Source organism: Magnolia sinica, chromosome 10 (genome assembly GCF_029962835.1).
Source record: "Magnolia sinica isolate HGM2019 chromosome 10, MsV1, whole genome shotgun sequence".
NCBI classification, from domain to species: domain Eukaryota; kingdom Viridiplantae; phylum Streptophyta; class Magnoliopsida; order Magnoliales; family Magnoliaceae; genus Magnolia; species Magnolia sinica.
The window spans coordinates 8,253,604-8,279,099 of record NC_080582.1 but is presented as its reverse complement, the minus strand read 5'-3'; the positions used below and the strand labels follow the sequence as shown (position 1 = coordinate 8,279,099).

The 25,496-nt window shown below is 41.1% G+C and overlaps 2 protein-coding genes across 2 annotated transcripts in view; both read right to left on the bottom strand.

Moving 5' to 3' along the window:
• LOC131257911 (protein-tyrosine sulfotransferase-like) overlaps window positions 1-25,496 on the bottom strand; it is a 90,582-nt gene that overhangs the window by 22,399 nt on the left and 42,687 nt on the right. The window contains exon 7 of the mRNA XM_058258846.1: window positions 14,879-15,362. Within this exon, the coding sequence (XP_058114829.1) occupies window positions 15,345-15,362 (18 nt within the window). The 3' untranslated portion in view covers window positions 14,879-15,344. Of the gene's footprint in view, window positions 15,363-25,496 lie in introns of the transcript that reaches the window.
• LOC131257907 (probable leucine-rich repeat receptor-like protein kinase At1g35710) lies at window positions 16,406-19,872 on the bottom strand. Its single transcript, XM_058258842.1, has one exon. The coding sequence runs from the start codon at window positions 19,739-19,741 to the stop codon at window positions 16,430-16,432; it is 3,312 nt and encodes a 1,103-aa protein (XP_058114825.1). The 5' UTR covers window positions 19,742-19,872; the 3' UTR covers window positions 16,406-16,429.

Below are 25,496 nucleotides of genomic sequence, written 5' to 3'. Positions count from 1 at the left end.
CAAACCCACTTAAGGGAGATTCGCGTACATCCTAAATTACTAAGCCCACTACACCCTGATCCATAGCTCAAGTGGCAGATTGAGTGAAAGATACCTCGATCGTTTCAACACTGAGGTATTCTATCAATTCCCTATTGGGGGTAGCTAACACTAACAGTGGGTGTACTAACAAGCTAACTAAAAAATTACTAAGCCCACCATTTTCTGCACATTGATTTGGATTCCGTGGTATCTCGTATTTTCAGTTGAACATGAGATGGATTTCTCATTTTTCCATGTTAATTGTCAAGGTATTACCAAGTTTAAATATGAGTTTGGATAGGTCCCAGTTTGGATGTGTCCCTTGCAAAATATACCAAACCCGCCAATGTACTACTAGATGGGTTAAGGTCGGATTGAGTGGAGCCTAATATAAAGGAAACTAGATCTAGACCCGTTTAGCAACTAAGTTTGTTCTTTGACCCAAATCCATATCATTTTACAAACAGGTCAGATCTAGGCTGGGTTGAGAATGGGTACTCCATTAGGTCTACTGACCCATTTACAACCATATCCGGAACTATTATTTTTGGCATGTTGTGCTTCAACCAAGGACCTTGGTGGCTAGAGGTTCAAACCATGGGCTAGGCCAAGCTAAACATATGACAAATTGCTTGAGTCCATGGGGCCTGTACCCATAGTTTAACATTTGGGCTCAAGAATTTACAACGGTCTACAATTTTTTTATCTAGAGTTTGGTAATTTTTGTGCATCCTCATGCACGAGTACGAGTGCACATGCAATGTGTAATGTTATGGGAAAAATGGACCGACCCATGTAGGAAAGTTAGGTCGGGACCCAGCATGCCCCGATGCCTAATGGCCGGCTCGACCAAGGTCGACCTAATGGTCAGCACAACTATGGTTGGCCTAATGGTCGGCATGACCTAGAATGGACGCTCCGAGAAACGACCTGAAGAGACCATCAGGACTCATGAAGAAGTTAAAGGCTACAAAAATTAGACATCACAAAAACCTTCTGTAATGATGTTCTTCCTAATTGAAAGGATAGGTCGGCGGCCGGGGAGAATCTCATCCGACCTTATCCGCGTTCGCGTTCTAACCTTATCCCAGGGAACGACCCGTTGTCTTCTCCAAGGATTGCGGAAGCTAATCCACAATAAGCTTGAGGTCCCGAGATCCTCTGATGAGGATCTCGGGAGACTCCCCATAGGATATGGATCCTAATCCATCTACAACAGGCACCTACTAAATAGGAAAGTTTCCTCTACGCTACTACCTCTTCATAACTATAAATAGAAGCACATCTAATGGTGAAAGGTATACACTCATATACTGTCTCTACTCTTAGACCACTCTTATAAGACTCGGATTCTTGACTTGGGCATCAGAGGGTCCCCTACATTAGCTAGGGTTTTCCATCTTTTGTTCTTTGTGTAAGTACTCAAGGGTCTAAGAAGGGTCAACCAAAAAACTGCATCAACATGTAACATATGTGTGACATTTGAGCTTTGGACTTGAGTGGAATGTCATTTGATCTTTCGCTGAAAAAAACAAGCAGTAGTTTCTATGTAAGTGTTTGCAAGATAATCTAAGGTATTTTACAAGTGTTTCTATATAAGTGTTTGCAAGATAAACTAATGTATTTTATAAGTGTTGTGCTTGGGATTATTAGGGTTTTTTCATAATTTAAAAACTAAAAAATTCGACACGACAGTATCCAATTAGGTCAGGTATACTCGAAGATTCGATTGCCTCAACTCAATAGTTAATAAATTAATTAAATAATATTTAAAATAAAGAATACAACTGTTATACTTAATTTGCGGATTAACGAATTGCCTATACATCAATAATGAAGATAGGATAAATTAAAAATAAGATAAATCATATCTTGAGAAGCCATTAATTTTTGCGCAAGGCATGACTTGATCTTCATATGATGCACCTCACTAGTCCGTCCCATGAGGTCAAACTATGTGGGCCCCACCGTGATGTGTTTCAAATATCTACCCCATTAGTAAGATGCACCATTCCATCGTGGGCCTAGGTCTCAAAAATCAAGTCAATCTGTTAGTGGACCCCGTCTTAGGATATATATATATATATGGGAAAAGGTACTATGCGTTCAACCTCACTAGTCCGTCCCATGAGGTCAAACTATGTGGGCCCCACCGTGATGTGTTTCAAATATCTACCCCATTAGTAAGATGCACCATTCCATCGTGGGCCTAGGTCTCAAAAATCAAGTCAATCCGTGACTTGTGTGGGCCACACCACATACAGAAGTGGGGAGGGTTCGTGCACCATTAGAACATTCATAATCATTTTTTGGGCCCACCGAGATGTGGTTTGCAAATCCAGCCCATCCATTATGTGTGTCCCACTTGGATGAGGGTTCGGACCAAGTTTCAGCAGCATTCAAAACTAAGGTGGGCCCCACCAAGTGCTTTTATATATTTTAACGGTGTCTTCACATGATTTTAGATGGTATGGCCCACTTGAGTTCCGTATACGGCTGATTTTTGGGATATCCCATAATTTAGAGGGAACCCATCAAATGCACGGTGTTGATGGTCAACACACATCACAGTGGGGCCCACACAGTTCGACCTCACAGGAGCTTATCATGAGGTCAAGCGCATAGTACCTTTTCTTCTTCTTTTTTTACAGTGGGGCCTAGCAGATGGGTGATTTGATTCTTGGGTTCTTCATGCCGGTCATTTTATTACACAGACCCACTAGGAGGCCCAGTAGCCAGCGGGTACAAATCCATCAAACGTTCAATCTTCGGAGTCCATGGTGCACCCATATTTGGACCCGACTAAGGGAATCGGGTCCGGGTCGTATCGGGTTCAGAGTTGGGAACTTAATTACACAGGGAGAGCAATTTCGCTGATGTGGATGGAGCAGCTTCATCTGAATGAGATCCATGCCGTTCATCAGATGTACCACCTTTGTTGGACCGGCGCCCAAAATTTTGACCGATTTAAAACATTGGGTGGGCCTCACTACGGAATGGCTGATACAGGGACCAAAAATAAATCATCCAAATTGCGTGTGGGGTCCACTGCGATGTAAATATACCATCCCATCTATTCATCTAAGTCTTCCCACTGGGACGAAGGGACGCTCCAAAATTCAATTCATTCTAAAACTCACGTGGGTAACGCCATGTGAATTCAAAGATTATAGGGATGATCTACACCGTTTCTTATGGTGTGGCCCACTAAAGTCTTGAATTGGAATGATTTCTAGGATCCATGGTGAAAATGGTCGGCATCTGTTGGATGTGGTGGATCCCATGCAATCTTCCCCTCATATAGCTCTTAGTTCAAGTCATGGACTGAATCTGATCATAATTAAGTACCCGTTTGATTTAAAATCGGGTCCTAGGATCCGATTTTTAGATACATTAGATAAACAGTCTCCAAAATAGAACCATGTCCCCCACTCTAATAATCTGAGATCCTTCCAAGGTGGGGCCACCATGGTATTTGTATGGCACCCAGCAGGTCCCATGCCCCATAATCAGGCCGGTTCATATCAGGAACCACCACATGAATTTGGAGGTTACTGGATGGTCTCTATTCTTTTATAAGCTCAAATGGACCACACCACAGGAAACACCGCTAGAAAATTTTGTAACGGAAAAAGAAGTTTTGGATGAAGCTGATATATGTGTTTTCCTCTCATCCAGGTATTCGTGACCTTTTAACATGTTGAATGGCAAATAAACATCATGGCGGGCCCTAGGAAGGTTTCAACAGTGGATGTTATTATCCCCATTGTTTCCTATGGTATGGTTCACATGACCGTTTGATCTGCCTCATTTTTCAGCACATGCTCTAGAATGATATAACAAAACTAAGGACCAGCATGCTCAAAATACACGCATCATGGTGGGCCCTACAGAGTCGGCTCACTAGCGATCTTGAGGCCATGGGCGTCCAAATTTTGGGGCCCTTCTTTGCCATGAAGATCACCAGCCATGAAAATCATTCCAATCCACTCATTAGGTCGGCGATACTTGTATATTGAGTTAGACCACTCATTAAAGCTTACCTGATAAGTGGGTTCATGGGCTAAGCTTTTGCACGGGTTAGATATCACACAAACATACCAATTTGGGAATTATAAGCTAATTGGAAAGTAACAAAAGGTCCAACTAGTTGCATGCAAACCTCCTTTTTAATCGGATAAATCATCTCCAGAGATTAAAAGAAGCCATTCCTCTGCACTGTTTGTACGATAAGCTTAATCAACAACATGGTATGTGGGTCCCACTAAGATGTGTGCATAACATTCAACATCCGTCGCTAAAATCACATGGTGTGGCCCACCTAAGTTTTGGAGGGGCGTGGATTCAGTCAAGTAAGACTGGACTGGCTTTACTAGGATGTAACTGTGGGGCCCACCTTAATGTATGTGTTGTATATCTATACTGTCCATCTATTTTTCCTGCTGATTTTAAGACGTGGCTCCAAAAAATGAAGTACAACAAAATCTCAGGTGGACCATGCTACAGGAAATGGTGGTGATTGACCATTAAAAACTTCTCCTGGATGAAGCTGATATTTATTAGCTCCCTTCATCCAGATGTTTTTGACCTTATCAACCGGTTGGATGGTATGGATATACAACACATATATCAATGTGGGCCCCACTGTCAGTCCCAACCTGACCAAATGTGGGGTCTTGGAGTGGCCTAATTTTTGGGGTGTCCACACATCCTGATGGGACATATCTTCTAAATGGATTGGAAGGCATATACAAAACCTAGTTTGGCTCCATACAATCTGGAAGGTCGCAATGGTGACCGTCCACATCACAACTGTTCTCTATGGTGTGTCTGATGAGCTCACAAAACGGATGGACAGGGTGGATTTCTCACAAACACCACGGTCGGCCCCACATGGGTTCACAGCGCAGGAACTTCCTGTGAAAGGCTTTGGCAGGAAATCCGCTTCCCAGAAGGGGTGTATGGCCAGACGTGACAGTCGCAATCAGAATCTTACCATCAGCATACGAGCCACCGTGGCATCTGTAAGATCAGGACTGTTCAATAGGTTGTTACTACTTTTTATGCTGCATGGCCTGAAAATCAAGGCAGACCGTTGATTAGGTGGGTCACGTGTGTATGTTAAATATAGATACTTCATCGTACAAACCGTCCATTTCATCACACAAGCGTGGTCCGTCTGATGAACAATCCAGCCCGATCCCTTGACTCAGGTGGACCACTGAACGATGGGGGACCCACTATAGAAACTTCCACATGGAATGTTGGATCCGGCCGGGTGTTTAAATGCAAGGTTGAAGGGATGCACGAAAAATAGGCCATTCAAAAAGTCAGGTGGGCCACAACACGTGAAGATATATGTTTTAAATGTGATCATACTTCTCTCCCTTTGGTGTGGCCCATCTGAATTTTGTATCAGGATGATTCTTTAAATGTAACGTGAAAATGAAGAGTTGCACCAGATGCACGGTTTAGATTCTACGTACATATCATGGGATCATTCTCCTAATTGCATACATGCACAGATATATGCATGCATACATATATACATACAAAATACATATGCAGATGCATGATACTTACAACATGCATATGTATGGATACATGCATGCAAATATACATACCTAGATACATATGTACATGCATGCATACATACACATGCATGCATGCATACATACATGGTATGATGATTACGTGGCATGGAATGTGCAGGGTTTTAGGAGAGGCTAGGGATGACATAAAGCTTCCTGCTGGCTCAGTTATCTGCATTACCAAGCTTCCTGGTTTTATTTTACAAACAAAAGGTTATTTTAAATTTCTAATCTCTTCCTTTAGCCTTATGGACCCATTTTTTTACAGATCCAAACCGTTGATATTACGGACACCACCGCGGATGGTGCACGAAAAATATCCGAGATAGAAAAATCCCAAACCTTTGAATTGGTGGCCCACAAAGAAGTTAAAGAACTGATAAAACATTAAAAAGCTAAATATTCTACGGATGTGATTTTCCAATTAAAAATTTAGTCCATGGGCAAGTCCCATCATATGAACGGTTTGGATCACTGGACTATTGGCCCCACAAATCTAAAGCCAGAACCTAATGAACAATTTCACAGCTGGATCATTGTATTAGGGTTGCGGATATTTGGTAAAGTTATTTTATAGCATGAGTTTGCAAGATCCATGACGTCCATCAGGTGGGCCTCACTTTGAGATCCCTGATGCAAAAATTAGGCCTAGTCCGGTAATCCACAATGAATGAAATAATGAACGGCAGAAAATGCCATCTGCTTGTTTTGTACGTTGTGGGCCATCCGATGAGGGTACTTTTTGATTAATTTTTAAGTCCAAGGAAATCTACGGTGGGCTCACCTTATGGACGGATTGGATCTTCCCTACTGATGCCATATTAACTTGGGTGGGCCCTTTCACGGGCTGGGTTATACATGCACAAGGGCACATGCCAATGTTGCAAATGTGAAAGATCCGAGCATTCCATCAGGTGGGCCATCCTGTTTACCATTTCAATCAGGCAGCCACAGTGCAAATACCAAATGGACGGCTAGAATTTTTTAAGCCATCCGTTCGTTTGTACTCTATGCCCCACCTGAGGAGTGAAATAGGCTGATGTTTGGCCCAGAAGATCAGAATAGTGTGGCCCACGTGATGGATGGTTTGGATTTTTCGCTAGTCCTCCATATCGCACGTGGGATTCTATCTACAAAATGGACCATAACGCCCTCTTGATTCTCAGCAAATGCACAAATGCTGCTCAGTGAATATGACCCTGCAACTATATTAGGTAGGTCCAGAAAAAATTGAAAAATAATGGACATGTTTGAAAAATGTGAACACTTGGCAATGGTGATTGTATTCAAGCAATGGTGATCGATTTTAACTAATACAGTGAACTGGTATTAAAAAAAAAAAAAATAGAGTAGCAAATTGCATGAAATCTGGGGATTGCATGAAATCAATCTAAGGATTTCATGAAATCTGGGCGCTACATCTTGTTTGATTTCAAATTTCAAACACCACCTTCCTTATCTTGTCGATCCTCCAATGTCTCCTTGTCTTGCAGGGTTTGAGTTGTGCTAATACTCTCCCTCAAACGGTGTCGAGGTTGGAGGCAGAGTTTGGTTTGAAAGTAACTGAGACGTCCCTTGGACATTGGTTTAGTGAAGAGGTTTGCTACTTGATCATTAGTGGAGATGTGTTGAGTGCTGAGAAAGCCAAGTGTAACTCGTTTGCGCACAAAATGAGAATCCAACTCAATATGTTTACTACGAGCATGAAACACTGGATTAACTGTCATATGAAGAGTATTATGGTTGTCGCGGTAGAGGATCGGAGGAGAGACAAGTGGAATGTGAAGATCTTTTAGAATAAATGTCATCCAAGTGAGTTCGGCTGCAGTGTTGGCCATGGCACAATACTCCGCTTCGGTGCTGGATCGAGAGATGGTATGTTGTTTCTTTGCACACCAGGAGATGAGATTTCCTCCAAGAAACGTGTAATATCCAGTGGTGGAGCGCCTTGTGGTGGGATAGCCCGCCCAATCTGCATCTGAAAAAGCACATAGATCAAGTGTAGTATTGAAAGTAAAGTGTAAGCCTATGTCAATAATCCCTTTGACGTATCTTAAGATACGACGAACCATTTTTAAATGCACGATAGTAGGAGCATGCATGAATTGAGATACATAGTTAACACTGTATGAAAGATCTGGACGTGTGAGTGTTAGATACTGTAAAGCACCGACAAGTCCTCGAAAGTAACTTGGATCATCCAATAAGATGTCATTAGATGATGTCTTGGTCTTTGCTTCAAGTGGTGTGCTCATAGGCTTACAGTCGACCATGCTGGCTCGTTCAAGGATGGTAAGAGCATAGTGTGGTTGGGACAGGTGGAGGCCAGCAGGTGTTTGAGAGATCTGGATCCCAAGAAAGTGATTAACTAATCCCAAGTCCTTCATCGCAAATTCGGAACTCAGAAACTAAATGAAGGTTGTAACAAGAGCAGTAGAAGATCCTGTGAGAAGTATATCATCTACATAAAGAAGGAGAATTAGTATACCAAAATCAGAATGAAAAATAAATAAGGATGGGTTTGCTAGACTGCAAAAGAAACCATATTTAAGAAGAAAAACACTAAACCGATCATAAGCGCGAGGTGCTTATTTGAGACCATAGAGAGCCTTTTGAAGCTTGCAAATATGTGTTGGATATTGAGGGTCAACCATTCCTGGAGGTTGTTTCATGTACATATCTTTCGAAATTAAACTATGCAGGAAAAGCATTTTTTTTTTTACGTCAAGTTGACGTATGGACCATTTCTGAACAAGTGCTATAGTGATGACCATGTAGATAGTTGCAGGTTTGATTACTGGAGAAAAGGTCTCGGTGTAGTCCAACCCGTCAACTTGATGATACCCCTTTGCTACAACTCAAGCTTTGAGACGATCTAGTGAGCCATCTGGTTTGAGTTTGGCTTGAGCACCCACAGCTAACAACATGCATATCGGAAGTGCGAGGAACAAGTTGCCAAGTCTGATTTTTATGAAGAGCCTCAACTTCCTCATCCATTAATTGTAGCCTTCCAGCCAGGGTGAGCTAAGGCAGATCGAATATTATGAGGTTCACGAGGGATATTGGCTGAGGATGTGGAGGAAGTCAAGGCATATTTTGGATTGGGTTTAACAATTCTTCTATGTGAGCGAGTGACCATGGAATGTGAGAGGAGTGCTTATGCTTGTGAAGGTTGAATTATTTCAATTTGGGGCTGTGAGACTATTTGAGAGGGCTCAGACTCAGGCTGTGAAGAATGTGTGGGTTGCTCATGCATCTCAGACTCGAGTTAGAGTGACTCGTGCTCAAGGGGTGCCAACTGCATCTCGGACTTAGGTTCAAAATTGAGCTGTTGGGTCCCATGTCGACTTGTATTTTAAGTTGGGGAGAGAGAAAGTGCAGAAGTTTTTGAATTTGAAGGGGATATTGACATTGCCGGTAAAGGACTCAAACACGGTGGTGTAAGGCTTGGCAATTGAGTCATTACAACAGGATTGGAGTCAGTAGGAGGTAACCATGAATCAAAGATGCCAATGACATGTGATGTAGGAGGAATAATGCTTTGATTCTAAGTACATTTATAAGAAAAAAATAACTCATCAAAAACCACATGGCGGGAGATTAATTTTTTTTTGCTAGAGGGATGAAAACGCTTGTATTCTTTATGTTTATCACTATAGCCTACAAAGATGCAAAGTACGATTTTTGGATCAAACTTGTATTGCCGTGTATCCCAGGTGTAAGGAAAACATTTAGACCCAAAGACACGAAGTGAAGAATAATTAAGATGAGTGTCATGCAGTGTAAAGTATAGAGTTTCAAAATTAAGAGCAGACGAAGGCAATCTATTAATAAGGTAGACAGCGATAGTGAAAGCTTCGACCCATAAAAATAAAGGGGCACCACTATGAAATAACATAGTCATACCTAGTTCCCGTATTATCCTATGTCGTGTTTCAACCATACCTGTTTACTTTGGAGTATATGGGCATGATACTTGATGAATGGTACCTATGGAAAGAAAATGAGATGATAGCTTGGAGTTTATGAATTCTCCTCCTCCATCAGAGTAAAAAATCTTGATTTGTTTATTAAATTGTCTGATAACATATTGTTCAAAGACTAAATAAGCATTTGCAAAATCAGATTTATGTTGTAAGGGAATGATCCAAGTATACTTAGAAAAGTCATCTACCAAACATGCATAATATCTGAATTTTTCAATTAATAAAATATGAGCAGGTCCCCACAAGTTACAATGAATTTTTTAAAAAATACTAGAACTAGAATGTTCAGAACAGGAAAACGGTAATCTACTAAGCTTTCCTAATTGACAACTATCACAAATGTGTTCAGGTTTTACAGTGCCTATAACATCAATCAATCCTTTATTCTTTAATAACTGTAAAGCAGAAAACTGAGGATGTCCTAAGCGTTGATGCCAAACATCAGTTGAACCGGATTTGAATCGATGAGAAAAATAGAGCTCTTGCGAAGTGGGAAGAACATAGAGATCACCCTTGCGCCTCCCTGTGACCACCGGTTGTCCGGTTTGTCGATCTTTAACATAAAAGTCAATATTAGAGAATTCACAATTTACAGGAAACTGAGTTGTTAGCTAACTTACAGAGAGCAAATTTTGTTTTAAGTCAGGAACTAGTAGGACATCGTGAAGAGGTAAGGTATTATTTTTTTGCTTAATGCTAGAATCTCTGATGTAGAGCGGGTCGCAGACAGTTTCATGGCCAAGATGGATCAGAAAAGGCCCGGTCGACGACAGAAGTGATCCGGACCATTGGACCTTAGATCGGGCGTATCTCGCAATCCGGAATGAGTTAGCTGACGTAAAATATATGATTTTGGGGTAGAACGAGCTACTTTAGCCAACCAACCCACTACGTCGGGTTGCGCAGCCCGGAATTGCGAAAAACCCCTTGATTGACGGTCGTTTCCCTATTTTAATTTCGTTTTTACTATAAATAGTAAGTTTTAGTTTGATTATAACTCTTCATCCGTTGGGCTTTAAGAGTTGCGCCCAACGTGAAAAGAGCTTAGAATAATTAGGGGAACGGTTTGGTGAAGCCAAATAGGACACTTACTATTTTTGGCCGAAAACCTTGCGCACTAGTAGACATCACGACTGTCTATAAATAGTAAGTTTACTATTTATAGTAAGTCGCGGATTCTAGGAGTTTGAGTTGTAGTTTGATTATGATTTCTTTCCCATTGCTTGATACCCTTATTTAAAGGGCTGTGAACTCGTTTTTAATCATTCATCAATCAATTTCGAATTTATTAGAATTTATTTCTATTTTCTACTTTCCTTCCTCGTGGATTCGAGAAGTCTCTGTGAGGAGTCCAGAGAAGTTCCGTGGATTCGGAATAGTTATCCTCTTGAGGAAGACGGTGCTCGACCTCACGTCCTCCCTTGCGTCAATCTCCAATACCAAGAATTGGTAGAGAAGATCCATCACCAATAAAAACTGAATTTGCACCAAAGTAGTTGCAAATATTGGTTAACATACCTGGCTTACCTGTCATGTGGTTAGAGGTTCCTGTATCTGAGGTCCACTCTGTTTCAGTGATGGTGTTATCCAAGGTGAGAGCTGCAAGAGCTTGTGGTATGTCATCATGTTGAGTTGGTTTTTTGGGCACCCACCAACATATTTTTGTGATATGTCCCATCGTGCAACAGTACTGGCATTTTTCTTCACAGTAAAGCTCTCGTTCTGCAGGGGTCATACGGCGTTCTCCAGGTGGTGGAGGACGTCTTTGTTGAGAGCCCGAAGTGGGGCTAACAGAATAAGCATGGTTTCATTCTTTTGGGTGTTATGCCTGAAATCCTCTTCCAGTTGATATGAATTTTTGTTTGTTGCTATGATATCCTGAGGAGGATTACTGAAAGCGTTGTTGTTGTTGCCCATAAAATGCCATTTGAGGAGTGAACGAGTTTGGGACATTTGTATGATTAGAGAACCAACTGCGTCGCTGATCAAGACTTTGGAGTTGTGAGACTAGCTTAGCATATGAAGGCCTTGGTGGCTTTAGCATGGCTCAGAAACAGTGGTGATTTAACAACCACCATTGAAAACTTCTTGTGGGCCACAAGAGTAATATATTGGGTATTGGATGGCATATAAACATGAGGTGGGCCTCTAGAAATTTTCAACGTCGGCATTTCCATTTGAGATGCCCCAAAGATGTGGAGTGTTAGAGGTCGTTTTTTTTTTTTTTTTCCTTTTCCATTCTTGTCTATTTGTGTTTTTTGTTTTTGGATGGTTGCTGGCAGAGATGGGTTTTGAAACGGATTGAGCTCACCATAACTGAGAAAGGTCGCAGGAATGTATTTTAGAGGGGTGTTGAAAGGGCGGGCAGGAGGTATGGAAATGAGGAATTGTGGGATTGACAAAGATGGGTTTTGGTGCTGATTGGATTTGTCAGATAGGTTTTGGTGTTGATTAGATCCTGATACCATGAAGATAAAAAAAAAAAACAAAAAAACAAAACCGAGGGAGAGGCTTATACATAAAATCCATAGTAAACAGAAATGCTTTGGTGCTCTCAAAGCACTAAAGTATAATGTTCTTGCATATGTTAACTTGGACAGTCCAATCAATTAATCTAAACCGTTTATTAACTCCAAAACATTTCATAGACTACAATGCAAAAATAGTACTGATTTTTCTCTATCCATCCCTTTTCTAGGCCATGGATGGGATGGGATGAAATGGCTGTGGTCGAGCTCATGTGAACTTCCCATGAGGTCAAGCTGTGTGGGCCCCACCGTGATGCGTGCAGAACATCTACCTCATCACTCAGATACAAAATTCCATGGTGGGACTCGTGCTTAAAAATCAAGTCAATCCATGACTTTTGTGGGCCACACCACATACAAAAGTTGAGAGGGGTTATCCTCCCATTAAAACGTTCATAATCATTTGTTGGGCCCACCGAGGTGTGGAATCCAGCCCATCCATTATGTGTGTCCCACTTGTACGAGGGGTCAGACCAAGCTTCAGACGCATCCAAATTTTAGGTGGGCCCCACCAAGTGCTTTCATATGTTTTAAGCAAGTCTTCACATTATTTTAGATGGTATGGCCCACCTGAGTTCCTTATATGGCTGATTTTTGGGATGTCTCATCATTTAAAGGGGACCCATCAAATTCACAGTGTTTCCCATAGAGAGAGAGAGAGCAATTGTCTCCTGGTAACTATCCTGCACGCTACTTTAGTGGAGTCCAATTCCCAAGAGGGGAAATCGGATTGCATACTCAGTAAACTCTGTTTTTCAAGTGCATTTTAATGGTTGAGACCAAAATTGAATCATTTCCAATGCTCAAGTGGACCATAGAACAGGAAACATTGGGAATAATAATTTCCACCGTTGAAACCTTTCTAGGGTCTACAATAATATTTATTTGTCATCGGACCTGTTCATAAGATCACACAGATATGGATGAAAGGGAAACACAAATATCACATTGATCCAAAACTTGTGGACCCAAAGAAAATTTTCAATGGTTGACATTCAATTCACATTGTTTCATGTGGTGTGGCCCCGTTTAGCTTTGGATATACTTCATTTTTGGGCTTATGCTTGAAAATTATTTGTTAAAATGGATGTAAGGAGTGGATGGAATACATAAATCATGACAGGCCCCACAGTGTTTACCTAGTGCTTCCCCGCAAGAGACCTGGGTGCAGATTGACTATTGACAGGTTGAGAAGTGATGTCACCAAATTTTGTGGCCCCACACCATGATATATGTTTTGTATCCATGCCATCCATCCATCTGGAGAGATCATTTTAGGGTAATATCCAAAGAATGAGTCACATCCAAAGCTCCAGTGAACCTCAGTGGGGAGAGCGATGCGACCGTTAAAACTTCTAAAGGCCACGAAAGTTTTCGATCAAGCTTATATTTGTATTTTCCCTTCTCTTTAATGTCTTTGTTAACTTTTGAATAGGTTGGATTTCAAAAAAACATTATGGTGGGCCCTAACAAGGTTTCAACAGTTGGCATCAATCTTCCCGCAGTTTTCTGTGGTGGGGTCCACTAAAGCTTTGGATCTGCCTCATTATCTAGCTCATGGCTTAAAATAATATCTCCAAATGGATGGACGTTGTACATATAACACATACATTATAATGGGGTCCATAGAACTTAGTGATGTCACTTCAGTTGCCAGTCTCCCGACTCAACCTGCCAGTACTATCTAATCCGCATACCCTTTATCTTTTGTCAGTATCTAATCCCTCCTTAATGGTGGCATCACTCTCCCCACTGCTTTTTGTGGTGGGGACCACTGAAGGTTTGGATGTGACTCATTCTTTGCATATTACCCTGAAATGATCTCTCCATATCGATGGTGGTGTGGATACAAAACATATATCACAGTGGGGGCCACAAAATTTGGAGACGTCACTTCTCAACCTGTCAATAGCCAATCCGTGCCTTGGTCTCTTGCGAGGAAGCAGATTGCGTACTGAGTAAACTCTGTGGGGCCGCCATGATTTATGTATTCCATCCACTCTTTACATCCATTTTAACAAATAATTTTAAGGCTTAAGCCCAAACATGAAGTATATCCAAATCTCAAGTGGGCCACACCACAAGAAACAGTGTGAATTGAATGTCAACCATTGAAAATTTTCTTGGGGTCGACAAGTTTTGGATCAATCTGATATTTGTGTTTTCCTTCAATCCATGTCTGTGTGATCTTATGAACAGGTTGGATGCCTAATAAACATCACTGTAGACCCTAGAAAGGTTTCATTGGTGGAAATTATTATTCCCAATGTTTCCTATTCTATGGTCCACTTGAGCATTGGAAATGATTCAATTTTGGTCTCGACCATTAAAATGCGCTTGAAAAACAGATGGACACAGATGGACGGCGTGGATAGACCATATCCATTCATAGTGGGCCCAACAAAGTTTACTCATAATGCAATCTGATTTCCTCTTTGCACTCGGAATTGGACCGCACCAAGGTAGCCTGTGGGATATGGTTTGCAAGAGAACATATATATATATATATATATATATATATATATATAAAAGCAATCCACTGAAATATCAAATGGTTGAATGGACCTATTTTTTGAAAACAATCTCAACCATCCATATTAAAGATCTCAGAAAAGGATTACAATCCCTAGGAGTTAACTTCTTGGGCATAAAAACCTTGGGTTAGAAGATAACCATCAAACCAAAAAACATCTGTATTCTTTCATCCTACTTTTATTACATTTTGGTTTTTATCACAAATTCTAGAAATATATTTTCTATATAAACATCAATTCCACACACTGAACTCTGTGGTTGATTATTTTCATACAATAGCCACACAGCAATAATGTTCTTGCCACTACATGCCCACAACCTCACTGATTTTCATACACCCAATTATACCTTGAGATCCATCAGTTGACAAAATGTAAGTGCATGAAATGACTCTAGAGAGAAAGAAGGCCCACCAACAGATAGCTCCTGAGCCACATGTTGCATGGTTGGCCGAGAGTCAGGATCCAGCCGAATGCATGCAAGGGCCATGGACACTGCAAATATGACTTCGTGTACAACCTCCGCCGTCGGATTGGAGAGACGTTGGTCCAACATATCCTTTAGCAGTGTATCATCTCTATTTGGTGATGACAAGGAGGAGATGAGTTGCCCCGGATGCCTTCCAATCATCACTTCAAGTGCCACAACACCGAAGCTATAGACGTCACATTTCTCAGTCACCCTCATTGTATAGGCAAGCTCTACATGATAGAAGATTGTTCAATCATATTCTTTATTCTTTGCTAATCACCAATAGATAAAATCTTATCCATATATCAAACTAAACTGGGTAACGCACTGAGTAAACTCTGTGGGGTCCACTATTATTTATTTAATCTATCTACTCCGTTCATCCATTTTAAAAGATAATTTTAGGGCTTGAGCCCAAAATATAAGCATATCAAAATATCAACTGGGCCACACCACAGTAAAAAGTGTGATTGAACCTCTACCATTGAAAATTTCTTGGAGGCCACAGAAGTTTTTTTATATTATCAAGATGATGTTTGTGTTTTCTCTTCATCCATGTCTTTGTGATATTATGAATAGGTTGGATGACAAATAAAAATCAGTGTGGACCCTAGGATGGTTTCAACAGTGGAAATCATTATTCCACATTGTTTCCTATGGTATGATCCACTTGAGCTTTGGATATACTTCAATTTTGTGCTTAACCCCTAAATTTAGCCAGTAAAACGGATGGATGGTGTGGATAAACCACATATATTCACAATGGGCTTAACTAAGTTTACTCAGTACGATAAAAGCATACTTACTCAGTACGCAATCCGATTTCCATTTCCCATGTATTATCATTCTCAGATTTACTAGCATGGGGTAAAAGGCATTAGCTTTTTCAATCATTTATTTATTAACTACCCGTTGCTCATCCATCTAAACTTGGTATGCATGCAAATCAATCCAGACCATCTGGAAACATGACTCATGTTATGGATAGAGAAGATCCCAGAAATAACACTTATGGAAGGATTCTATCCAACCAATTGGTGGCCAACAAATGTACAGTTAAAAATGGTTAATGCCAGAAATTTAATAGCTAATAAAATGTGGTGAAAGTTTCTTAAGATTTTCAAATATGAACTTTCTCATATTCCAATTGCCTTAGAATATTGCCCCATTTGACAATAGTTTTGGTAACAAATGCACAAATTTTATAGTAAATAATTTCAACAAAAAATAGAAAATATTGAGAAAAATAAAGGCTAATTTATGATAAAACTATTCAGTGTTGAGAATATATTAGTGACTAACCAGGAGCGATGTATCCATAAGTGCCTGCAAGCATAGTCCAATTGGACGAATCAGGTATCAGCAATCGTGCCGTGCCAAAATCAGAAACACTAGCCTCAAGTTTTGAATTCAGTAGAACATTGTTGCTTGATAGGTCTCGATGGACAATTGGCAGGGTGCAATCATGGTGCATGTAAGATAAAGCATGGGCCACACCTTTAATAATCTTCAGCCTTAGAGTCCAGTCTAATTGTGCAGCTCCTTCATCATTGCTTAGGATACTTGCCAAGCTTCCCCTTTCTATGTACTCATAGACGAGAAATGAGCATTGAGCATGGCAGCAAAAGCCATAAAGCTTCACTATGTTGCGATGGCGGATTTCGGTTAATGCTTGTATCTCATTTCTAAAACTTCTTTGATCAGATTGATCCCCTCCTTCGAGTGGGTGAAGTTTCTTCACAGCTACTACCTGACCCACTGGTAGATTTGCTTTGTAAACTTTTCCATACCCTCCAATTCCAATGCAGTATTTGTCGTCAAAACCCTCTGTCGCCTCCATAATGTCTTCGAACACATCAATCCCATCATAATTCCATATTGAAAATGGATTTTTGCTGTTCCTCTTAAGAACCTCTTTCTTTATATTTCTTCTTCTTTGGTAATAAATGCAAGAAATGCCAATGATTACAAATAAAAGAAACAAGGCCTCTGAGACGGGAAGAATAATGAGAATCACAACTTTGTAACCTTTCATTGCATCACCATGACTGATTGAAGAGGCATTGCAAGGTTGCAAACCTTGCACTTCACCACATAAGCCTTTATTATTTATGAATGCCTCTGCAGGAGCCTTCTGAAAGCTTTTACTGTTGGGAAGAGGACCTTCCAAAGCATTGAATGAAAAATCAATGGATTGCAAGCTGAACATCCCTTCAAAAGAAGGTGGAATAGAGCCTGACAACATGTTGTGGGAGAGGTTTAACTTTTCCAGCCGAATCAATTTCGTGAGTTGTGGTGATATCTGTCCATTGAGGGAGTTATGACTTAGATCTAGTAAACCCTGTAGGTATACTAGGTTACCGATCTGAAGAGGAACGCTTCCATTTAAAACATTTTCGCTCAATTTCAGATATTGTAGTTTGAAGCAATCACCTAATTGAGGTGGTATTGGACCACTTAGGTAATTCATTGACAAGTCAAGAACCTCCAAATTGGATAGTTTTCCAATCTCTTGAGGTATCTGACCAGAAAGCTGGTTTTCATTTAAAGTTAAGTTGAACAAAGAAGTCAGCCTCCCAAATTCCTTTGGAATCTCGCCTACCAGCTGGTTTGAAGAAAGACCAAGCACACTTAGCTGCTTCAAGTGCCCTATCTCAGGAGGAATTCTACCGGTGATCATGTTCCCGGATAATTGTAGCTTTGTCAAATTTCGGCATTCTCCCCAATTTGGTGAGAGTTCACCAAACAACATGTTGTCACTGACGTCCATGAATATGAGATGCGGGTATACACCAAAGGCTTCTGATACATTTGCAGCAAGTCGGTTTCCATTAAGTCGCACTCTTGTTAAGCTAGTGCAATTTCTGATGCTTTTTGGGATCTCACCAGTGAAATGGTTGCCAACAGCATTGAAGACGTGAAGAGATCTGCCCTGGCATAACTGAGGTAAATAGCCAGAGAGGCTGTTGCCATCCAAGTAGAGTTTAAAAAGATTTGTCATGTTTGTCATTTCTTGAGGCAAAGAGCCAGATAATTGACAGTCAATAAGGGACAATCCAGTAAGCTTGGTTAACTTTCCTAAAGTGGAAGGGATAGAACCTGTTAGAATGTTATTGGACAGATCAAGATTATCGAGATTCATTAAATTCCCAAATTGTGGAGGAATTGAACCAGAAATTTGATTGCTGAAGAGGAACAACAGTGTAAGGTTTCTCAAATTACCCAAAGCAGGAGGGATGGGACCAGTCAGATTGTTACGGTTCAATGCTAACTTATCGAGACTAATTAAATTCCCAAGTTCTGGAGGAATAGAACTAGAAATTTGATTTTGAAAGAGGGAGAGGAGTGTCAGCTTTGTCAAGTTCCCTAAAGTGGAAGGGATAGAACCTGTTAGAATGTTATCGGCCAGATCAAGTTTATCGAGATTCATTAAATTCCCAAATTGTGGAGGAATTGAACCGGAAATTTGATTGCTGTAGAGTAACAACCGTGTAAGGTTTCTCAAATTACCCAAAGTAGGAGGAATTGGACCAGTCATATTGTTTCGTTGCAACGTCAGCTCAACCAAATTCTTGAGATTCCCTAATTCTCCAGGAATTGTGCCTGAAAACTGATTCATAGACAAATACAAAATTGTGAGCATGGTCAAATTACCCAGAGAAGGAGGAATTGGACCTATCAGATCGTTCTGGAACAATGACAACTGAACCAGATCTTTTAGATTCCCAATTTGTGGAGGAATGGAGCCAGAGATTCGATTTTGGTTCAGGTACAAGATGGAAAGCTTTGACAAGTTCCCTAAAGTGGAAGGGATAGAACCTGTTAGAATGTTAACGGACAGATCAAGATTACTGAGATTCATTAAATTCCCAAATTGTGGAGGAATTGAACCAGAAATTTGATTGCTGTAGAGGAACAACAGTGTAAGGTTTCTCAAATTACCCAAAGAAGGAGGAATTGGACCGGTCAGATTGTTCTGGAACAATGACAACTGAACCAGATCTTTTAGATTCCCAATTTGTGGAGGAATGGAGCCAGAGATTCGATTTTGGTGCAGGTACAAGATGTAAAGCTTTGACAAGTTCCCTAAAGTGGTAGGGATAGAAGCAACTAGGTGGTTAATGGACAAGTCTAGCTCATTCAAATTCACAAGATTCCCTATATCTAGGGGTATTGATCCACTTATACTATTTGCAGACAGATTAAGTGATGTGAGTTTATATAGAGCACCAATATGAGCTGGGATGGTACCAGTGAGAGTGTTGCCACTGAGATTGAGATGAACAAGGTTTGGAAATGAGGGGAAGCTCAAGTTGTCGAGCTTACCTTGCAAGCCTGCACTCGGTAGGCTTATCTCTGTTACACTTCCAAGGCTGTTGCATGAGATCCCAGTCCATTTGCATGGAGATACGGTGTTGGTGCTGGCATTAGTAGCAGGAAGTGACCATGAGTGGAGAGCTTGTGCTGGTGAGAGGCTGGCTTTCCATTTCAGGAGAGCCTCTGTTTCTGGCAGTCCTGCTGTTGCAGATGATATTGTTGCAAGGGAAGAGGAAAGAAAGGGTAGGAAAAAGAGGATAAAAGCGAGGGAGAGAGATTTATGTATGGCCATGGCTGTTGTTTCTTATGGTCTGTTACAAACTTACGTTGGATATGGGTATTTATAGGCAAAGGTTGATACAGATGGCTTCGATTGCGCTGCCCATCTTATTTTTGCGACTGAAAAGAAAAAAGAAAAAAGATATTGACTTGTTGTATAAATTATTTTAACGGTTTGGATGACAACTGTGCACTTGCACAGAGAATTAATGTCTAACAGAGCATTCTGGTTTTCTGATTTTCTATTTTCACATCAGTGCTGATGTCACATATCTTCCTAACGCTGATATATGGTTTCTATCAGTAAAACAGAGTGGGGAATGCCAGCGCTACACTGGGGAAGCGACCTACCTTAACGGAATGGGTGAACCTGTGATGTTTTTCTTATATTCACTCTGTCCATCCTTTTTAAAAATCCAAAATGCAAGTGGGCCACATCACAAGAAAGAGTGGAAGATGGAAGCTCCGATCATTGATACCTTGCATGCATGAATGGAAAATATGAATACCAGCCTAGTTTGCAACGGTGGTATTCAATTCCTTGTAGTTCTTGGCTGCTCTGAACTTGGGAGTTGAGTGGATGTGAATTGGCTGTGCCCCTTCATAGAAGATGTTCCAGTAGGTGGTAGTTATATGTGTTCTGCCACAATCTATGTGTGACATCCATTCCGTCCATCAGATTTCCTACTATGTGGCCCACTTGAGTTTTGGATCTGCCTCATCATGATTGGGATCATGTCCTAACGCGATCCCAGTGAAATTGATGGACAGAGCTTCTGCCGCTCCCTGTATATTGGGGCACAGGAAAGTGGTTTCAAATGCAAATTGCCTATAATTAGTCTAATCACAGGAATCTACTCTTATCCTAAGCTTTATGAGGCCTGCTGTGATGTCTGTGTTTTATCTACTTCATTTATCTATTACATTTGATCATTTTAGGACGTCATTTCAAAAAAGAAGCAGTGGTGATTGAACAACCACCATCGAAAACTTCTTGTGGGCCACAGAAGTTTCAGATCAGTCTGGTATTAGTGTTTCCCTTCATCTGCATAGGAATCAACATATTAATGGTTTTAGATGGCATATAAACATAAGGCGGGTCATTGGAAAGTTTCCAGGTGGGCATTTCTATTCCTACCGTGCTGTGGCTCTGAATCTTCATCAATTTTAACATCACCTCCGAGCATGGGCTGGCACAAGGAATGGAGTAAAACTGACGTCACAGCTGCCCTCATAGAGCTTAAAGTCACATGTGATTCTGGTGATCCTAGGTTAGAAGCGAGCCGCGAGATTAGGGAGGGACCGGATGGTTTTGGACTTGTCTTCTGCGTGTAAAATAGTCTCTTTCGTTCTTTTGTTTTGTTTTCTGTTATTATTATTATTATTTTTTTAATTGGGTGCTGTGAGATTTCTGGGAGTGGCCATGGCTCTGATGGATAGGCTTGGGCCCTGGTTTTACTTTTCAAGATTCCTAGTGGAACCTGGACTGGATAGGTTTAGGCCTTAATTCTACTTTTCCAGTGAAGTCTTTATCTCTTTCAGTTGGGTGCTGACAGATTTTGAAAGCTTCAGGCCCAGTTTCAACTTTAACAGTAAAGAATCCTCCTACTTTTGAGTCACGTCCCCACCTTTTTAGGGAGCTACTAGATTCCAAGGGCTTGTTTGGATGCACCCTCCCAAGGGGTGTTTGAGCCGTAAGAGCAGTTTTGTTCTAAACAGCAATTGATTATGTGACTCTGCAAAATCCCCTTCTTCTGCTTGACAAAATAGACACTATAAAACATACTGGCAAAAAAAAAAAAAAAAACTAATTTGGGGAAATGTATGAAAATGGACCTCAAAATCATCAAAGAAGTAGGCTGCCAAGTGCCAACGCATCGGAAATAGGAGGTTTGGACCACCTTTTCCAAAACCCCTTATCATGGAAGTGCATCCAAACGGGCCCTAAATCGCCAGAGAAGAATCTGTTTTATGTATTCCTGTATCATTTTTATTTTTATTTTTTGAAGTGATGCAGTCAAGTATTGTAAAGCCCAGAATGATTAGAGATCCAACCCCTGCAATAGTTGCACCACGACCAACTTGACCAGATCACCCAAAAATCCAATCCAGCTCATCCAAGCATCAGGTAGGCCATCTTCTAAAACTATAATACACCCATAAAAAAAAAAAAAATCCAATCGCTGTCAGTCCCACACGGTAAGATGAGAAACTTTCAATAGGTGAAAATGTTTTCCATGGGTGGTGATGTGAACAAGCTTCATCCACGTGAATAACTTCTGCATACAGTGTCTGCATACAGTGTTGCAGAGATGGCCCCCATATGGTGAGTATCATGGAGATGCGGCTTGGTTAGTGACCCGATCACCAGCCAGCTAGCTGGTGTCAAAGCTCCATGGACCCTACCATAATTTATGTGTTTTATCCAGGCAGTCCATCAATTTTGCCAGCTTATTTTAGGGCATGAGCCTAAAAATGAAGTGGGCCACACCACAGGAAACAGTGGGGATTGAATGCATGCTAAACTCTAATGCGCCACAAAACAGTGGGGATGGAAACACTCACCATTGACACTTCCTCAGGCCCACCATGATATTTATATGACATCCAAACTGTTCATACAGTTTCAATTATACCAGTAAGGATGAACAGAAAACACAAATATTAGACTGATACAAAACTTCAGTGACCCTAGGGAAGGTTTCAATGATAAGCGTTCAATCATCACTTTTTCCTGTGGCATGGCCCACTTCAGTCTAGGGTCTGTCACATTTTTGGGTGAGCTGGCAAAAGTATCACATGCACATCACGGTGGACCCCATAGCTTTTTGCTTACAAGGCTCCACGTAACTGCAATTGTAGGAATGTGCTCCCTACAACTCTGTTTTTACATGGCCCACAGCTTTTCGTTTACATGGGACACTCAACACTAGTTCTACACAATCCATAAAACACCTAAAAGCTGTGGGGCCCACCAGTTCTATATATAAAATCCACTCCATTCATGAGGCTCCATCCATGAGTCTTGGTTGTGAGGCCAAAATAAAAAATCAGAGTAGTGATCCACAACTCAAGTGGCCATCCCTATGGAATAATGGAAGGGATGCCAAACATAAGTCTGTATCTTTCGTCAAAGCCATTATCCAAGTGTAACCAACAGGCATATAAAGTGAACGTACAGAGACAGCCTGATAAAAAAAGCTCAAGTGGTTCATGCTCTATGTACTTTCAAGTTTTAGTAGGAGCTTAACATTGCTTCAATTGGGGCTAAAATGAAATAATGTTCTTTTGTGATTTCAATTATGAAGACTACTGTTTTAGGCTTTAAGGCTGCATTTGGATCATAAGTCATATGGACCATCCACAGTTTCTAACATTATTTTAACGATTTGGATTATGACTATGTGCACTTGCATAGAGGATTAACATCTAACAGAGCATTCTTGTTTTCTGATCTGTGTGATCATGTCAGGACTATTTCCTATTGTGTGACCCATTTGAGTTTCGGATCTGATTCGTAATTGGGCTCATCTCCGCTGATCTGGTGAAATTGATGTTTGTGTTTTATCCATTGCGCCTGTCCATTTTTTGGACTTCATTTAAAAAATAAGGCATATTCAAATCTCAATAGCTCACTTTAGTCGCTGAATCTTTTGGATTTTTAACATTACCTCTAGCATGGGCTGGCACAGAGAATGGAGTAACACAGACGTTGCAACTGCCGTCGTAGAACTTAAGTTACATACATGTGATTCTCGTAACCCTGGATTAGCGGCGATTCGCATCAATGATATTCTAAGGATTGTGATTTGGGTGGGACTGGATGGTTTTGGACTTGATCTATTATTTTGCAAAGAGCATCAAGATTCAGAATATATAGTGGGACCTGATTCTACTTTTCAAGTCAGGTCTTCCCTTCTTTTACAGGGAAAGTCAATTTTTTTTTTTTGGTGCCAGCAGATTTCAAGGAGTTGGACCCATGACTGGATGGATTTGGGCCCGGATTCTACCATAAGAGTCAAGTCTGCCCTGACTTTTTGTCACGTCCCCCCTTTTTACGGAGCTACTAGATTCCAAGGGAGCGCGGATTGCGTCCTACCCGGCCTGGACCGTAATCCGTCTGGGCAGGGCTTTGTGGGGCCTACTATGATGTAAGTGTTTATCCATGTGCGTTCATCATTTTTCTCAGATCATTTTAATGTACGAGACAAATAATTAGACAGGTGCAGGGCTTAAGTGGACCACAAAGAGGGGATTCAACTTCCACCGTTAAAAACTTCCTGGGAGATGGAGAAGTTTCGTATCAAGCTTATATTTGTGTTTTCACTTCATCCACGTCTACATGACCTTATTATTAGGTTAGATGGCTAAAAAATATCACAGTGGCCCTTAGAAAGGTTTCAACGGTGGTTGTCATTATCACTGCAGCTTCCTTTGGTGTGGTCCACTGGAGCTGTGGACCTACCTCATTTTTAGAATTGCATAATAAAATAGTCTGATAAAAGGGATTAACGGCGTGGATAAAACACTTACATCACTGTGGGCCCCACAGAGCCCTGCCTCCGTCGAGGCAGGGGTAGGACGCAATCCCGCGGATTTACTGGAAAGCCCTTTCGCGTGAAGTTCATGCGCTGGGAACCAAGGTGGGGCCCACCGTGATGTTTTTATGGAATCCACTCTGTCCATCGGTTTTGTGGGCTCATTTTAAGCCATGAGAGTAAAATTGAGCAGGATCCACGACTCAAGTGGGCTGTAAAAGGTGATTAGGGAAATTCATACCGTTGAAACCTCCCTGGGTTCGACAATGAGGTTTACATGCCATCTATACCGTTAATAATGTCATTCATAGTGGGATGAACTGAAAAAAAAATTTATATTAGAATGATTCAAGACTTCTGTGGCCCGAGAATATTTCAACTGTCGAAATTCAATTCTCACATTTTCGGCCCACTTGAGAATTAGGTACAGTTCATTTTTATCCTCATGTCTTAAAAGGAACTCAAAAAATAGATGGACGGAGAGGATTTCTCAAAATCCTCACGGTGGCCCCACCTGGGTTCCAGCATTGGAACTTCTTTAGTAGGAAATCCGCGTCCTTCTCCGCCTAGGTGAATAAGTGTTACAAAAATGGCCCCAAACGGTGTGTATCATGAGGGGACGTGGTTTGACTGGGAGACCCCATGGGGATGTGAATAAGTTTCGGTGCACGTGAATAACTTCATGACATAAAACGATCTCTTCAAATTAATGGATGGTATGGATACAATACACACATCATGGTGGGGTCCACATAGCTTGGTGACATCACTTCAATAGTGATTTGGCTACTGACCTTGTCAGTATCTAATCCGCGTTCATCACGGGGGGTGTGGTTTGACTAGGTAACCCCCACGGTGATGTGAACAAATTTCCGTGCACGTGAAGAACTTCTATGTGAGAGTGAATAAGTACAGCAGACATGGACCCCACATGGTGTGTATCACAGGGATACGGTTTGGCTGGTGATCAGAACAAGTTTCCGTGCACTTGCACAACTTCTGCCCACAGATGAATTAGGTAGGGACTCTCTACAATACCAGTTTTATATGGTCCTACAAAGCTTTGGTTTAGATGGGATCCCTCCAAGTCCGGCTTTACATGGTCCCACAGCTTCTGGTTACGTGGGATCCTCGAGACCAGTTCTACACAATGCATTAAATACCCAAGAGCAGTGGGTCCCACCAGTTCTATATGTAAAATTCATTCCATCCATCAGGTTCTATACCTGA

What these genes read in the sequence shown, in the direction of transcription:
- LOC131257907 (XM_058258842.1), bottom strand. Translation starts at nt 19,741, where the DNA reads ATGGCCATACATAAATCTCTCTCCCTCGCTTTTATCCTCTTTTTCCTA.